The 18964-nt window shown below is 41.0% G+C and overlaps 1 protein-coding gene across 3 annotated transcripts in view; it reads left to right on the top strand.

The window, feature by feature from the left end:
* aopep (aminopeptidase O (putative)) overlaps positions 1-18964 on the top strand; it is a 93499-nt gene that overhangs the window by 47517 nt on the left and 27018 nt on the right. For 2 of the 3 annotated variants that reach the window (XM_026188823.1, XM_026188822.1), the window contains exons 12-14: positions 2396-2456; positions 6732-6794; positions 7913-7999. In XM_026188823.1, the coding sequence (XP_026044608.1) occupies positions 2396-2456; positions 6732-6794; positions 7913-7999 (211 nt within the window). The other variant, XM_026188824.1, reaches the window with a different exon arrangement.

Raw genomic sequence — 18964 nt, 5'->3', positions numbered from 1 at the left:
GATAATGAGAGCAAACGTGCAAACATCAGAACATGTGAACTCCATATAGAAAGTCCTAGCTGCCTGGTGGAATTGAACCTAGTGTTGTCTTTTGTGTGGCAATGATGACAATGGAAACCACTTGTTACGCTGACGACTAGACCTTTTTCAGAAAACATCTAAAAGAACAAATTAAACCAATATTAACTTGCACCAAAATGATGGGAAATAAAAAGTATGGAGAAAGTAAGAAAAATAGCTTATGATCCAAAGCGTATCACATCATCTGTCAAACATGTTGGAAGCAATGTTATAGCATAGGCATGTATGGCTGCCAGTGGAACTGAGTCACTAGTGTTTATTGATGGCTGCTGAGAGAAGTAGGAGGATGAATTCTGGAGTGTACAGGGTTATACTTTCTGCTAAGCTTCAACCAAATGCTGCAAAAACTTTACAGGACAAATGGAAAATGCCCCAAAACATTCTCCAAAAGCAACACAAGAGTTTATTAAGGCAAAGAATTGGATATTTTTTAATGGACAAGTCAGTTGCCTGGTTTCAACCCAGTAGAGCATGCTTTTCAGCTACTGAAGACAAAAATGAAGGCGAAGAGGCGCACAGACAAGCAGCAACTGACGGTGGCCACAGTAAAGGGCTAGCACAGCATCTCAAGGGAGGAAAAACAGCATTTGGCGACTTCCTGCGAATATTAAAACGGTCCTCACATTCAACATTTTCTAAGTGTATCACATTACTTTACAAAATGCAGTACTTTTGCTAAATCCTTTTAATTAAACTCTGCACTATTTTTTAAAATTTAAAATCCACAGTGGTGGTGTTCTGAGGCAAAATACAAAACATATCATTGTCCAAAAACATATAGACTTAATTGTGAATTCTTACATGTCACTAAGAGGATGACTAATTAGTGAAACTAAAGTGAAGTTTACATTTTAGCGTCACAGAACGGAACGGGTAGATACATGCCTCATATGCTCTCGTGAGAGATGAAGCTTATTTCTCACTAGACCTATTATTAAGCATCACTTGATGAGTCATGTGGTATATTAAGTGTATTAACCTTTTGTTTGCCACACAAGAGAAGTATGCTGACATAATCCCATGTAATCCGACTTTGTGGGTTCTCACTGTTGGTGTGGCATATGTTTAGTCTCTAGACTCTGTCTATAATTTCAATCATGCCAAGAGTTTAAATGCGCTTGTGATGAAGTCGCTCATCACATTCTTAATCCTTGGTTTTTAAGCAAGTTGATGTTTTATTTGGAGTATTGCTTCTTCTAATATGCTTTAAAGTGTAGTTTCCCAATACACCACTCTTTTAATTTGCCTAGAAATGCACTAGATGAGCTCAGCTAGTGTGCGGGAGCGAGGAGCTCAGCCTCAACCCCGCAACAAAAAGCCAATTTAGTCACATGAGCAATGTTGAGAATTAGGTTGGTTGCTTGTTTTCAAGTTTGTCTCAAGGCAACAGATTGTTTTTGTGAGCATGTTATCTTTCTATAATTAACTTTGAGCTTAAACCACTGAGAATACATTTTGACTTTTACAAGTTGGAATAAGATTAAGGTGACTGAGCCTGATGAACTGAGTTTAAGATTACCTTAAATGGTCACTACAGGAGGTTAAACCCATTGTGACAATTATAATAGATTTACAAAATAGACCTATTTACATTCTGTGTCTGTTATTTTTCTCAACGTGTCCTTTTAGGGATAAGTTTGGAAAATGTGGGGGAGCCTGAATTGCATGTGTTTAATAAAGAAAAAATACTATCCAGAAATAAAAAATAAAAATGTTTCAGTGAAGGTATTACTGTATACTTATACTGCACTGAAACCTTCAGAGTAGCCAAGAGTGGAATTTTTTCTCTCTAAGCACAGGCGGGTAGGATTGATAGTGGGGTGAAGGGCATGCTATTTAGTTACTCTTCGACTCTTTGTGCACTTTGTGTGTATACTTGATGTATACTTTACTGTTTGCATAAATACACGAGGCTGAATGTGGGATGTTTGTTTGCATTCACATTTGTCTTTGCAAGTCAGCCCAGTCACTGTGTGTGTTCTCTGTATGGTGTTTGACTATTTCCACATGCAAACCATCCAATTTGGCCTCCTTTCAACTACTCAGACATGCATATACATAGACTCTTTTTTTTTTTTTTTTGCATGTCCATATGTATAACTCCAATTCATTGTCTGTGCATGCCTCTTTTCTTGCCCATGTATAGGAAGGTGGGTGTGCCCCTTTTTTGTTTAAGGTGTTGGCCTAAATCTCAAGTCTGCCATAACCCTAACAGTATTTTCCCAGAACGATGTTTTTACAGTGCGTCTTGGGCAATAACAGTCATTGCTGTAATAATAGGAATAATACTAACACTTGTGCCATTGTGTTCCAGAAAAGGCCTCACCCTCGGTGCTATTTATGCTGACTGGCTCGATCAGCCGGGAATTCCAAAGGTACGAAAAGTCCTTCAGTATTTTTTTTTTTTTTGGCTGAGTTTAAAATAATTAAATACCAGTTTATGAAAAAAACAAGGCAATTCCTCACTTTTAAGCCTGACAGCTCTTTAAGTAGATAAAAACTGTGTTGGAATTTGTTCTTCATTGTAATGTTTAAGATAAATCAGTATTACTTAGGCTTCATTGTACACAATAATGCAGTAATTTAGTCTCACTAATTGTTGTAATTGTGCTTACAGGGTTGCAATTCCCAGTGCATTGTTTTTCTTGTAGTCCACTGAAGATTTCATTGTTTTAATGTTTTACAACCATTCTTACTACTCAGTAGTTAATGTTTACTTACTGTGGCAACAACCTGGCTGGCATTACCATGAACCGTAGAAAGACTGGTTCAATCCTGGTCACTCACAGGTTTGTGAAGTCCCATTTTGAAGCCCTGACTTTCACATTCTGGCAGCTGCCATCTTGGTTTTCTTTTAACCCCCAGATGTGTTTAGACAAGGTGACGGAGTTCTGAATTATGAGCAGCAGCCAGCAACATCCAGGAACCACTTTCCTCCATTGTCTCACGTCTAATGGAAGCTTCTCGTGTCGCATCTGCCACATTGGTTGTGTCGCATCCGGTATGGCATGACGCTACATCAGAAGAACAGCTTTAAAATGGCTACGCAGCAGGGAATATTATTAACTACTATAGTTTAAATTGTGTGCAATAATTCAGAAACCATTTGTTAAAAATGGCTTATATTTAAATTGGTTATAAAAGGTTATGTATATTAAGATTGTGACTGCTTTGCATTAAAGGTAGGTGCCAACCTTGCTCGGCTTCAACTAACAGAAGTTACTGAACTGAGCACCTTGTGCAGTTATTAACACCCTGACCTAGGAATGTGTACTCCACCAAGCAAGGTAGTTATAACCCCCCAAATAGTCATAATGCTAACCTTAGCTTTAACACAGGATTTCACAAACCAGTTTTTAACATCATGGTGGTCACATCCATCTTTAAGTTATATTTAGCCATTGCAAGACTGCTACTGTATCTTGGTGAGGTGAACAGTCCTGCTTTATCTGCCCCCTCAAAGGGTTACAAATACTAGGATTGCTCAGACAATCAATCCACTCCAACAGCTTCTTCAATTCTGCCATCTCCATGGTTACAGATCTTAATTACCACTGTGCGTGTGTGCAGTTTTTAGTGTCTGTTCCTGTGTCTGGGAGCCTTCACCTTCTGGATGCGATGATGTAACTTGAGTCTTCCAGGGGCCTCTCAGGGTGGAAAGGACAGTGCGGAGGGAGTGCTCCGCTGTTTTTTCACACCCGATTGGGTGAAAGCTGATTGTTTTTGCAGAGGCTTTTTTTGTGTTTGATGTGCCAGTCAGAGCGATGGCTAATAAGATCAGCCCGATCGATTGAAACCTTTCACAAATGCAAGTGCTTGTGCATTATGTACACTGGGCACAAACACATCTCTTTCTCCTCTCTGCCTCCTTTGCTCTTGAATGTGCTTGAATTGAAGAAAGGCAGGAAATGATTTGGCCTAATAATAAACAATGACATCCACCAATCCTGTGCTGAACGATGGAGAATGAGAAGGCCAGTGTCGGTTTATTTTAGACCTCAAGAGTTCCCATTGGGATTATGATGTAGCATGGAATATTTTGTTGATTCATTGATTCACCAGAGCTTTTAGCTCCTTCTTCTACTTAAACTACACCTACATGATAGTGTTTATTTTTTGTATTAATTACCAGTTGTCATATACTGATTTAAGTGCTGCTGATTTACCTAGTACATAATTGATGCTTTTTGATCTTCCTGGCAGGTATTAGATTTAGATTTCCTAAACCTAAAAATCTTTAAAAGAGCAAAATGAAACTCTGGGATTTGACAAAGAAAATAGTACCAATACCTAGAGCTCTGTCTTTGTAAAAATTTGCTCTCACACTTGTGCAATACAGCAACACGTATGTGTTTTGTAGCAATAAAACTTAATTAAGACAAATATCCTGAAGGTGTTCACCAAATAAGTTTGATTTTCAGTCTAATTTTTAAAATATATATAAAAATATAAAAAGGTATTTTTTCCCTTCCTGGTTTAATTTTAATTTCTTAATGTTAATTTGTTTAATTTGTCTGAATTGTAATATTAGAAAAAAATAACCCGAGTACATATGAAATGGGGTTTTTAAATGATGATTTCATTTATTAAGGGAAAAAAGCTATCCAAACTTACATGAAAAAGTAATCGACCCCTAAACCTAATAACTAGTTGTGCCATCCTTGGCAGCAAAAACTGCAATTAGGTGTTTGTGATAACTGGCAGTGAGTCTTTCACATCACCGTGGATGAATTTCGGCCTACTCTTTTTTGCTGAATTGTTGCAGTTCAGCCACATCGGAGGGTTTTTTGAGTTTGAACAATCTGTTAAAGTTCAAGCTAATGATGCTTAATCGGATTTAAGTTCAGACTTTGACCATATATATGTGTAAATATATTCATTTATTTTTAACCATTCAGAGGTGTGTTTTGAATCATTGTCTAGCTCCATAATGAACTGATGGGCTCGACATTCTCTTTCAGGACTTTTTAGTAGAGAGCAGAATTAATGGATGTTTTAACCCTTTCCAGACTGATACATGTCAATGGCTTTGTTTTTTTTATCCTTGAATTGTGGCATGATGTGTTGCAGCTTGTAGCTAAGTCATTTTTTTTGTATTCAACAGGTCTCACAGTAATCAGGTCTCGGTGTGGGTCGTGAAATTAAACTCAGCTTTCCAAAAGTAGTTAATCCATCCTACAAACATCTTAAACATATGTGTGACAGATATGGGAAAAACTAAGAAATCAGGAATGTGGCAAATATTTTTTCACACAACTGAGCTTCATATTAACAAATCTGGATATAAATACACTTCCTCTAAACATATCCGGATGTGTCCAGATCCGGAGCTTTACAGTTGGAAAAACTGGATGTATTCACATTATTTATCAAATGAAAAGACTGCTGTGAAGAACTTTAAGTATATCCGTGCAAAGACATTTCAAGTAAAATATGGTTAAAGCAAAAATACCAAAGCATGAAAGGATCTGAGAAACAAAGACAGAGACGTCACCATTTACGAGTATGAAATGAATGAGAGGCACTTAAGAGGGAAAGAGATGCAACTTGTGAACTTCTACACGCAGTCAAATATCGATTCACTAAAGAGACTAGAGAGACACCACAGAGATGCAGGCGCAGGACGAGAGAGTTGGAGAGAGACAAAGGTCTTGCTATTCAGGGAATGGCAGTGGAGATCTAGGCAGCAAGAGTTATGTGTGGTATCCTGTTACACAATGGCAATTTAGTACTTCAACACTCACTACATTCTACACTACCCACTCTCAAAACCTCCCTCTCTCTGTACCTCTCTGTGTCTCTCCATCCTTGCCTTGTACACACACCTTCATGCTATTTCTGCTTGAGCAGCAGACACTTTTGTATAATACTTGTAGAGAACTACGCAGGCATCCAGTTATAGTATTGAACTTTGTGTGTGTGTGTGTGTGTGTGTATGTGTGTGTGTGTGTGTGTGGCTATGGTAACGCTAATACCTGAAACACAGCGCGGCTCTGTGTGTGTGCGTGGGAACGTCTGTGGAGTGCATACCGTGGATTGAGGCTGAGGCGAATATCGTGTGTCGCTGCTGCCTGTGTGTGTGAGTGAGCTGTGTGACATTGTGAACACCTTGCTTCCACGCACTCCTGTCTGTCTCCTTCTTTTTCCCCACTCCACGTACACACCCGCAAGCACACGTGTACACATGGCATCATCGCTCTGGTGCGTGATTCACATCACTTGAGCAGCGGCTTTGCTGAGGGCTTAAATAAGGTGAGAGAGTAAGGGCTGTGGGTGCGTAGATGTTCGCTTGCATGAATGACTGCACATATATGTGTGCGTGTAATGGTGGAGGACTAAGGTGACTATCAGTCCTGTAGTTGCTTGTAAATCAGGTGATCCCCCCCCCCCCCCCCTCCTTTTCGTACACCACCCCTTCCTCCTCTTTACTCCTTTCTCTCATCCTCCGGAGTCAAGTTGCGAGTTTCCGTCAGAGGAACAAGTGATAGCGCTCCCACCTCTTCCCTCTCCTCCCACCTCTCTTCTCTCTCCCTCCCCTTCCTGCTTTGCTCTCTCTCTCTCTCTCTCCTTCTCTGCCTCTGCAAAGCATTCCACTCTGTCCTGATCACTTGCCCCTGGCTCACTGCTTTCCCTTCTTCTCTCTCGTTCAGTGGCTGTATGAAAGGAGCGCCGTGTGGTCGCAGGCAAGGCTGGTGGAAGAAGTCAAAGCAGAGGTAGGCACTCTCTCTCTTTCTTTCCTCCTCTTCTTTCTTTCCCTGTCCCTTCCTCTCATCTTCAGGGAGTGGCAAGGAAGCACTCAGATTTTCAAATATTGCACCTTAGATTGCTTGATATGATTGTCACCTGATTCCCATCAGCCTCGTTTCCTTCGGTGTGTTACTCTGCCACTGTTTCTCTTTACTTGCTTTGTTTTTCTACCATCTGGTTGTGTCCTCCGCTTCACAGGGATTGATACCATCTCTTATCTCTACCTCTCTTGCACTCCCTTTACCTCTCTTTTTCTCATCTGCTCACTTTCGTTTCAGTCTCTCCCTCTGTCTGTCTCTGAGTGAAGTGCGGCACACAGCGCTCTACATCTGTTGCGTGTCATTCTGTGCAGCCTATCAGATTTCCCTTAAAGCTCTCATCTTGTTCTTAATTGCTTTGCCTATATTTTCCAGTTCTCCCAGTTGTATCTCTGTAAAAAGTAATTATTTGTATTTTAACTACCTTAAAACAGGAACTGTGCTTAAGCGACTGCGCTGTAGACGTGATTAATTTACTTTACATACTTTACATTTACTTTACATACTTTTTGGGAACTTGACTTTTCCTGTAGTCGTGTGTTTCTGTGAATTCATGTGGAACAAAAGGAACCAATGTTGGTAGATATGACTTTGGCCTTGATTGTGATTGGCTGTTGCACTCCAGGCTCTGTTACAACAACATACTTTCACTAGAACTCTTTTGTCTCAGCCACTTGTTTGGGTTGGAGCACGAGTGAATGTGAGCCTGTGAGAAGGAAGGAGCTGTAGACTGTTATATATTATTGTGCCTGTCATGCTAATGGCTTGTTAACCTTACTTTTTTTCATGGAGATTTGATTTGGTTTACATTTACTTCTTGCTATTTACTCTTTTCTCTACTGTACACCCCTTCTTTCTCTCTCTCTCTGTCTGTGTCATCATTACACCCTGTCATAATTTCTTCTGCGGTTGTCCCCTTTTTTCCTGATTCTCCTTCACGCTCTCTTCCCTCTCACTCAAACCCTGCTACTTTGCTGTCTCCACTTGTCTACCTTTACACGCTCTTCTTTTTCCCGCCTTCATCCCCCCAATTCTCCCTCCTGCAGGTTGTAAAATGGATCCTCCTCAGTCAGAGTCATCACGGGAAGGGCAGAAAGCGGAAGAGAATGGAGCCCAAGGTGAACTACAAAGAGGTAGGAGGCACTCTGCTGTATTAAAAACTCCATCTACCTTCACTCTGCTCTACTTCTAACTCTTGGACATGTCCCCTAGCTTGTTTGAAAGCCTCTTTCATTCTAACCACCTTGATTTTTTTTTCTCCACTTAAAGTAGCTGATCGTTACAGTATTTCTTGTTTTTCTGAAAACACAATTATCCCTAATTCTGTTTATGTGTTACGTCTGTGAGGACAGTCTGCCCTGTACTTGTTTAAGTCTGTGTTTATGTTGTGTCCTCTGTCTACATATTTAACCTTTTAAGAGCTTGTATACATCACATAGCATGTGTGTGGCCTTGGTAAGTGTGTGTGCGTGTGTGTGGGTAGGTGTCTGTGTTTCTCTCAGGGAGGTGGACATCATTGCACTTTTTTGACATTGAGGAGATACTTTCTGGAACTTTCCTTTGCAAACAGTTTTCTTCTCATTTACCAGCAAATAAAATAGTAAAAATTCCATTAAAAACAATCCAAAAATGATGCTTTAGCCCGTGTGAGTATGTGTAGTGTTAATTAGGAATCTCTGGAGACTGCTAATCCCCTCCACCCACTAATTGACACATGGACTTGCACACGCCTGCATCATTAATGAACACACACTGATCTATAAGCCACAGAGGGCCAGAAGTCATTAGCGAGAGTGGAGCAGCTTTTATATATCACTCGCAATATGTTCAGATGTTGTACACTGTAGGAAACATTTGCAAAGCTACTCATCTTTTTCTACAATGTATTTTATGTCATGAATAAATTAGGTGCCCCCGGAGTCTTTGAATAAAATTTTGGAGGAGGAAATAAAACACTGCTCTTTACATCCACTTTATTTCTAGGGTTTCACATTTTCTCTCTTTGTACTGCTGCTTCCAGTGAAAGCAGGGGTATACATATTTAAGGTGTGCTTAAAAGTTTATTTTAAATAAGATCTCATGTTGGAGCATGACCTTTTTTCTGGATTCAATTAGCTTCAGCTCCTTTCAATTCCTGTGTTGTAATTTGGAGCACACGTGAATGAAATGTCAGAGCGGTCCCTACCCCCACCCCCTCCTCCCTTCAACCCACCTGATACCTATCGTCTGGCTTATTTACAACATAAGCACACACATATATATACACAAATACACTTAGTTCTATGGGGCAGCAAAAGGGACTGTTCCTATGGGGTGGGGGCAGAGAGTGCTGAAATCAGCCTCACGAAAGAATAGCCAATTACTGTCCACTTGGCCGTGCACAATAGTGAGAAAGAGGAGGGAGGGACGGATGGACGGACGGACGGATGGAGCGAGGGAGCAGGGGGGATATAGGGGCAGGGGTGTGGGAGGTCAGCGTTTGAAGTTACACCATAAAAGCCATCCTGAAAGGAAACACTGAGTGACCCCTCCCCCCCAATCCATCCACTCCTCTCCCCTCTCTCCCCTGCGGCCTGGCCCTCTCCTCTTCTCCTCCCCTGCATCTCCCTCCCCTCCCTTTGTTTCAGCGAACAGAGTGCCCCATGGACCAACCAGGTGTATTTTATATTACTCCTTCATGTACTTCAAACGCCAAACAGCCCAATTTCTCCTCACCCCCTCTCCTCTTGATCTACTACTCCTTCTTTCCTTTTCCCTCCATCTATCAGCCTGTTGTAAGGCTATAAATCACCTTGCAGATCTGATCAGCAAAGGTAAAGAGAAAAACCAAAGGTAGGAGCATAAAACGGCAGAGACGGGAAGGCAAGAGAGGACTGACTTAAATAGCTGAGGCTATGATTGGATCATTAGATGGAAAATTGTAAACCCTTGATATCACTATTTTGAATTCTGTATCTCCTGTGGTTTATTTTGGATCAATTCAGCTGAAACTTAAACTTAAAATAGATCTAAGCCACAAAATGATGAGCTTCAGTGGAAAATGACAAAGGGAGGGGAAATGGGAGATGCTACTTGAGACAAGAGGGGGCATAGGTGATGGCATGACTGTACAGACAGAGGACAGCCACGGGAATAAAAGGTTAAAAGAAAAAGTAGAGGACAAGGGGAAAACAAATTGGTAAAACAGGATTTTTGGACCTCAAGCTGGCGCTAGACTAGCGGTGGATTAGAGGTTGATGATTGTGGAATCCAGTACGGTAATGAATCCGCTGCAGACATTTGAGGAAATGAGGACCAGAGTGGATATTTGAAAAGATGAAGCACACATGTGTGGATACATATGCAGCATTGGTCAGTTGTTGTAGAGGTGGTTAGGAAGAAAGAGAAGAAAAAGTGAGGGGGGCAAGAGAAAAAGTAGGATATTTAGTGGGGAGGAATCAGGCTGAGCTAGTGTTTAGCACTAATGACATCAGGGATGATTAGGGAATATACACACATTTACGCACCGACACAAACCTATAGGTTCATAAAGTGCATGAGCCAGACACCCCCTGCAGAGCAGCCCGAGATCTGGTCAATTTAATAGAGCCAAAGTTTATTACCAACTTCCCCTCGTCTTTGTTTCTGTGTAACGTTATTGATTTACAAGCATCTCGGTGTGCACGCCGAGCATTTTCCTTGTCCACACGTGTAAGTTGCGCGCGCACGTCTGATATGTGTGCATGTGTCCAGCGTGCGTGGAGAGGTCTGAAGAGGGATATTAGTCACGCCCGTGTGGTAATGGGCCTCATTTTGCTCTCATTTTCATCTGTGGTCTCCGTAATGAGGGGGTCCATCTGCCCCTGCTGATCAAGACAGGAAACCCTGTAGGGGAATTTTGTGAATAACTGGAGATCTTGGCCAACTAGTTTGGCAAAAATCTGCTTGCCTGTTCTGATTGTGCAGTTAGTAATTTGTAATTGATCTGGTACTTTATCATCAACTAGCTTCCATGTTAAATAGCTGGGAAATGGTCAGTGGGCATTGTAACAGACCAAAGCTTATCCTAAAACCTCAGTGCAGCCTTGTTAGCTGTATGGAACTGCATGGAAAAAGTGGCTTGTGGAAATTTCTTGTGGGTTTAATGGCAGGCGAGTTACAATAACATTTTAAAACTCCTATAATGGGGTTAAATTAAAATCTGGGTGTTTAATATTGCTAATGTTGATCAAGTAAACAACCTCCACACTTTAGGCTTTTTTAAGGTACTTTTGTACTTGAATGCAGTGTATTAGTTCAGTTTGTCCTGCTGTATTTAGCGCAGATGTGATAAGGTTCTGTATATAGAGCATGTTTACATAGCTCCTTCTCCAGATAAACATATCTGGAAATTGTGTAATCCTGAATTCTTTTCGTTCCAGCTGAAATTGTTTTAGACCACACTATTTTTAATTCCAAACTGCAAACCTTTGTGAATGTAAGCATGCACGAGTCTTCTGTCAATGAGATCAATGAGATTTTATTGTCCCAAACATTGTGATTTTAGTCATAATTAACCGAGGACTTCTAATAATTTCATTTAGATTGTATGATTCCACATTTTCACCATGCTTTCACCCACACAAAAAGATTTTTAGCCTTGTAGTATTTATTGCACGGTTTGCCATATGATTATAAACACAGAGTCTCTGCAGGCTCAGAGTGATAATGTAAGAACAGGGACATCTTTCTCTGGGCCACAGACGCAGCAGAATACGCTGACAATGAATCAGCTTCCATCTCAGTGTCACTCCGTCACCTCATTTGCACCTACACGCCAGTGTGCGTCTTCCTGGTTAATAACACGAGTTACTATGGAAACACGCATCATCAAGTTTGTGTTTGTTGCCATGGAAATGTCAACAACAACAGGTTTAGAAGAACATCCTGTCTTGCAACAGCACTTCGATGGTTAAAGTGTACCCTCTTGAAACAGAAGCAGGGCGGTTGACTTAGACGTTGTCACACGGGCTGGCATTATCACAATATTCAGCAGCTGCAGCTTATATATTTTGTGAGAAATTATTGATAACTTTAACTTTATACTGCATGCCTTCTAGGTTAAAATTTTAAAGATACGCATGTCCAGTGTGGAAATTTAATTCTACTTCCGTTTGCTCTACAGCAGTTACTAAACGTACCTTGCAGCTCTGGAATGCCGCAAGGACATATATGTTGGCTTCTATTTTAGGAGACAATTTAAACCCGTGAATAAATGAACTGAGTTTGAGTGGTGACTGAAATCTCTTGTGTTGTAATGAGGTGCGATGTTGATTGATGTTGGTTCGACAGGGGAAGTAGTTGTGGTTATAACAGGGGCCCCTGTTGGAGAGTAAACAATAGGAAGGCCATGATCAAAAGCCTCTTCAGTTGGGTGGGGTTTGCAGGTGGTGCACATTACCCTTTCATAGTGGGCTTCTGTAATTAGCAGATGGGAAACACGAGAGAGAGCAATGTGGAAATAGTTTCAATCAGTGTTATTTGGTACTTCTTCATGACTTTGATTATTGTAAACATAGCTGAGGAGTGGGAGATGTTCCCACATAAAAGACAGACAGAATTTAATCCTTAGCCCATGTTTTGCAAACAAAGACTTAAATGTTTTGCGTCTGCATGTGTAAAAATTGCAGGAAAGTCTTAAGAAGGAAGTCCGAGACGCACGTATGCCCGAAAGCCTTGTATTTATTTTTCTCTCCTTCTGAATCTGTCTTCCTCTTCTTGCCGTTGTTTAGAGTTTGACCAGTAGCCATGAAATAAAGCATATCCGTTTAGTAATGGTGTTTTTCATGGCATCTGTGTTGCTGTTTTCTTCAATAAGACGTCACTGTTTCAAATTGCACTCAGCCATAATTGGCGATCTGAACTCCGCCCCTGTGTACTGTTGACAAGGACACATCTGGTTTTCCCTCGTTTTTGTTTTCCAGTCTCCAGTGTGCTTCACTCCTGGTTTATTCGGCCTTTTCCTTTACTCTTTATATCAGTCTTTTTTTCCCCCTTTCGAACTCTGTCTCACTCTTTCTGTGTGTGTCTTTCTCTCTGTGATTTATTGGCAATGAATCAGGGATGAGGGAGTATGCCGAAGGAGAGATGGGAACATTCAGGGAAATGGCTGTTTCCGGCCAGACTTCACATCAGGGTGGGAAAGTGTATGTGCATGTGTGTGTGTGTTTCTTCGTCATCACCAACTGGGGATCAGCGAAGGGCTGCTTTCTGGCTCTGTCCGCTTTCGTGTAACAGCCCATTACACGAAAGCGGGCAGCCCACTGTTTTTAAATAAAATCCCGATGAAGCTTTTAATACACACAGGAGCACATGTGAGTTTTTGGAAAACATTGCATCCTTCCTTTTCGATAATACATTGAATAAAAAATGACCTTCGGCTTTGGTTGTGATTTTATGATGATTAGTTCTACTTTTTTAAATTTTAGACTTTTCTTATTGAACAATCATGTTATAGTCAGTGTTGGTGTGATGGGAGGTTGAAGGCTGAGGTTTTGTTCAAATTATAGATTGTTATAGTTTGCGAGTGGCTGCTGGCTGATGCCAGGTCACAAAGAGGGTGGCAGACCGAAAAACCACATTGTGATCACTTTGATTGCTAGCTGCAGTCGCATGTGGTTGGACGTTGACTTGTCTGCAAACACTTGCCGTTTACTTCCCAAGTAGTAGTGAAACTCGGGAGTGCGACGTAAACCACAAATGGAGACCTTTCACCTTTAAAGTAAGAGCTGTGTCTTACTGCTGCAATAACAACACACAAGTTTTTATATTTAGAAGTTTTAAAACTTTTACTTTGTCAGTGAACCTTCTCCATTTCTGACTTGCATCATATCTGCTACCAACCAAAGCAGTCATGAGGATGTTTTCTGTGCAGCATCCTTTACCTCTTTGCTACCAGTTTCACACTAGTGACAGCCACACGTTGGTGGCTGCCACTCACCGTTCTCTAGGCCTGCATGAATGGAGCTTTAGCAATGCATCTCATTACAGTAACTGGCAGTACCAACTCAGAACTGTTTGAACAATACAACATTTTCCCTTTAAACTGGTGGTCTCCAGGCCTGTGTTACTGAGGTCAAAGCTTAGATTCTTTTGTAAATATGATGTACAGATTGTCTGGACTCTTGGGTGTTAGATAAAGAGTTCAGGGAGGCGGGAGGCAGAGTTTAAATAAGGATGCGGTGTGAATTTGAAGTTTCATACACAAAGTGTTTAATATGAAAAACAAAATTCTTGTATTTCTCTTCAGTGGGAGCACCGCAACCAGTGGATTCAGTCATAATCACTTATTTATTTTAAGCTTTATTTTCTTGAACTTTTACATGTGATTTTCAGTTACTGAACCGTAGCAAACCATCTCCACAGTGCAGAGCTTTGTGGGTGTAGTGAGATAGGTGCCTGCAAACCAGAGGGTATTATCTTTGCTTATTAGCTGTGTTTTATCATCTGCATCCATTTATTCTCTTATGCTGTTAGTAATACGTCTTTTGCGTTACACTATTTGAACTTGTGTTGATAGAAATGGAGATACCCTCTAAAGAGTTTTTTCTAGCCATGTGAGTCTTTGGCACTACATATTTACATATTTCACAAAATGCACAAACACTGTACACCTGTATATCTAATCTATGTGTGACTGAACAATGATAAGTAGCCAGAAATTAAATAAACATGAGATAGAATGGGCAGATATATGGACTTTATTCTCCCCCACTCTGAGCTTTTAGTTTTCAGTTTCCAGAAACTGTAGAGAAGTATGAGCACACAGAGTCATTTACTGTCTGCTCAACATATACAAATAACACATTAACCACCTGAAAGACACAATGGCACATATAATGTAGCTACAGATAGGGAGTGAGGGTGAGTCCAGGACATGTTGAGACAATGGAGCACGAGCAAAACAACAGATCAATAAAAGTATCTTTGCAACTTTGTCATCTTCTGCAGTATCTGTTGTGCAAAGTGCTGACCAGGAAGGACAGATTGTGTGGGAATTGAGGGATCAGCAGCAAACAACTGCTCTTTGATTCACTGTTCTCTCACAATTGCTTTGCATCAATAAGCTGTTGATCCACCGTGACCTTCCGTGGAAACTTCTCAGTCTAGTTTGTGCTTAATTCAATGAATAAATAGTCAGGGATGAAGTAGTTTCATGACAGACCTGATGTCATAATCCATAAATCCAGTAAATGCTTCCTATAATGAGTTTAACTCACGGTGCAGCATAATTGGATATTACTGTATGAAATGACACGCAAAGTCTGTAAAAGTTACACCCAGTTTTCCACTTTCTCCTGCAGTCATGCTGAAAATAGTTTTTCCTAGTGACAGATAGCAAAAAGCTAGACAAAAATAAAGTGAGAGGAGATAATTAAAATTTATCAAGGTTGCAAGTGTTAGTGATGGGGAAGACTTATGTTTAGAGTCGGGCGAAGTGGAGATGGCTCCATTTGTGTTGCGTTAATGAGGGCAGAGACAGAATGAAAGTGAGAGGGATAGAGTGCCAGTGCCTATTTGTCCCATTTATCATTCAGCTGCGTTTCTGTTTTCGGGGTCATTTGAAGCTCACTGGCGCCCTCGTCTTATCCGGAGTTCCCCACCATCTGTGTTTGTGCATTCGTGTATGTGATGTATGTGTGTGTGTGTGTGTGTGTGTGTGTGTGTGTGTGTGTGTGTGTGTGTGTGTGTGTGTGTGTGTGTGTGTGTGTGTGTGTGAAGTTGATTAACAGTAAAGGCGTAGGGCATATAGAGATCAGCAGTCAGGGCTGACGATGTTGACAAGCTGTTTTATGCCGGTTGTTGCTGCTCAGAGATACCACTGCAAATGGGTGTTTATGTGCACCTGTCCATACACACACACATTAGTGATACTGTCTTTGTGTGCATCCTCTAGCCTTGTACAATTTGCAGCTAAAAGCTTAATCCCAATCCATTTAAAACCAGATCTTAACCTTCAAAAAACCTTTTAAATACATGTCAGAAACTGAGGATGAGCCAAAATGTTCAAACTTTCCAAATGTGTCCTCACCTTAAGGTCTCAAATTCAATTTGGTTTGCATAAATATTGACGTACGCGGACACATGCACACTCACGGACACACAAATATAGAAATATACGAGAAGGCAAAGAGTTTTGCTGAAGAAGAGTGGGGTTGGCGTAAAGAGTAGTTGTATACAACGAGAGTAGCTCCAATAGGCTTTTCACTGAAGTGGTCAAAAGCAAAAAAAAGTACACATACACATGCATTCTGAATCCCTGAAGCATTTGAGTGTCATTAAAGTGCAGCTGTGTTTGTCTTTCCAGCACACATGGAAAACACATCAGGGACAGACGAAGCGAGAGAGATCAGCCTTCTGAATATGTCTGCCACAATACGTAGAAACAGAGCACCACACTTTGTCACTGGCACAGATCTCCATCGTTCATTTTGGAGTCTGTTCAAACACAAATGTAGACATTTGAGTATAATGCAGTGCTATAAAACGCAGTGTAGCGCAGAGGTCGCGATGTTAAAGCTGGCGACACTTCAGCCGGACATTTAGTGTAGAGTCATGTTTAATATTGGGCTGGGCTGTAAAATGGAAGTAGCTTTTTAATGGTGGGAAATGAATCAATGCTTTTCGCATAAAATCTGATTTAGGCGTCACCTCGCTGTTTTCATCGTTTAGGAAACAGCGCGCAATGTGGTGTTTGTGTGTCTGTGTCTGCGCATATGAACGCAGAGTGATGAGTGCTACAACATCTGTCTTTCCTGGTAATGACTGGGGAGACTACAGCGCCTCCGGGCATCCCCGACACATTTAGTGGCGTTAAGAAAAAAAAAACTGCTCACACACAAACATTCACACATGTACACAAAGTAATGTCAGCTGTATGCTACTAGATCCAATGATTACAGAAATCCCTGTGAATGAGTGCAATAATATTACTCAAATATTTGACACTAAGTGTCTGATGTGCGGGTGCAGTGTGAGAGAAACCCTGGCTCATAATCCCCTGTTCTTCATTTGTTGGGGTTACGCTTATTCACTCCATGTGAGTGGGTGTATGTGCTAATGGCCGCATTGGCTTTCCTTTAACGTTAGAGACATTTTAAAACTGTTTGAGAAGCAGAGATAGATCCATCACCTAACTGTGACTTCACTAAGAGGCTTGTTGCCAGAAACCCCCGTTTTACAAATTTTATGGCCCCCCTTTGAGACCCATTGAGGTACTGGACCTCTGTGGGGTCTCCGTTAAGTGTCTGGCACCAGGATTGGATTGGAGTCTGGGGCGTTTGTTGGTTGGGTCCGTGCTTTGTGCTCTTTGTTGTGTTCGCCGTTGTGTGTGGTAGCTGGTTGGATTGTCCCGTTAGGATGGCTGCTGCCACTGGGGAGTGTCGTTACCATGGAAGTGCATGGTTGGTCTGGAGCAATGTTGTGCTGGGTGGTACGTCTCAAAGTAACATCAAGAACATTTCATCGTAACAAGATAATCAATGTTATTCACTTCACCTGCTAGTGGTTTAACTGCTCATCAGTGGAGACAGATTAAATATGTATTTTCAAACCACTCATTTTCTGAAATATGAGTCAGGTTTTTCCAATAAATCATGTGGTTTATAGAATTGTAAAAAACAAAAAACAAAAAAAAACCCAGGGTGTCTTCTATCTGTTAATTTTGCCTAACCCACAGTTTTAAAAATATTTCATTCACACAGGACAAGGAAAAGCTGAAGATCATCACAATTAAGAATTTGGAACAAGGGGCCTGCTGGGAATTATGGACATTTTTAGGTCTGGTTTTAGCTCTTGAAATGTTCTCATAACAAAATGTCACAGACACCGTCGATTCTTGCCCTGTTAAGAAGTAATAAATGCAATAAAACAGTAGAAGAAAAATACTCAAAAACAAAACAATAATTTTGTTGACATGTCAAGGTACCAAAAAAACCCTGCCGGGGGATGACAGGACTCACAGTTTGAATCTTTTCAATGCTCTTGTACTGTCTAGTATTTACAGTCAGATACAGATAAATATTCCTCTCCCAGTCTGTCATATATTGCAAAGCTGAGTGTGATATCATAATAGGAAAAAAGACGGGTTGTTGTGTAAGTTAATCTCTCCTCTTTCTGTTGCGTCTTCCTTCATTCTCTAATATCTTTTCCCCCTTTTGTGTCTGTATGTGTGCGTGTGTGTATCTGGCTCTTTGTGGATGCGCATGACTCCACAGCTGTGTGTGTCTGTCTGTCTGTCTGGGCAGCAGATATCTGGGTTTAGTCCATCCCACATACCTCTGTCAGCTCAGACTGCTTCAACCTACCAAGCCCAGAGTTCACTCATGAGACAACACGCATATGCAGTATACTCCACACATACACACAGATACACAGGCAAGCCACAGGCAAGTTTCTCAGCTCGCACACAAACAAAAAGACACACTGAGACTTAAACTTTGAGCCACAAGAGGATTCATACAGTCTCTTCCTGAACATGACCTTTCTTTTTGATTGGTCTGGCAACATTAGCCTCACTGCTGCCGCTCCTTTGTTTTTGACTATGTCTGGCAGACACCTCCCATTTATCGCCCACTGTGTTTTCTTTTCCACTATGTTTTCCTTTCCCCTATCCTGTTTTTAATCTAGATTTCTCAGTGTATCTTTCAACAAGAGTTGATGCTGTCACTCCAAACTGGAGGTCATTGCTGATGCATGTTTGTGTTTTACCCTTATTATTGTTGTCATCTGAGTAAACCTAGCTTGAGTAGAGTCCTATCTGCCAGTGTGGGTTTGTGTGCATGCTTTTGCCTTCACTGTGTATGCTGACATTTAGAAACCTAACCACATCCAAAATGGCGTGGTGGAACTCTGTTGCACAAGCCGACAAAAGTGCTTTGACCCATTTGCTTTTGTTACTGTGCCCTGTTAACCCCTGTAATTATTATAATTTAGAACAGAAACCACCACTGATATTTATCTGCCAAATCCATTATATGAAAATGGATTTTATTTTATTTTTTTATAAATACTACCCCGGTGGTAATATTTAACCACACCCCATAGGCTGCTCTCACCCTCCAAGTATAGTGCTAAAACAA

This window comes from Astatotilapia calliptera, chromosome 12 (genome assembly GCF_900246225.1).
Source record: "Astatotilapia calliptera chromosome 12, fAstCal1.2, whole genome shotgun sequence".
Lineage (NCBI taxonomy): Eukaryota > Metazoa > Chordata > Actinopteri > Cichliformes > Cichlidae > Astatotilapia > Astatotilapia calliptera.
Note: the sequence above shows the minus strand (reverse complement) of the source record. Positions and strands in the feature narration are given on the sequence as shown.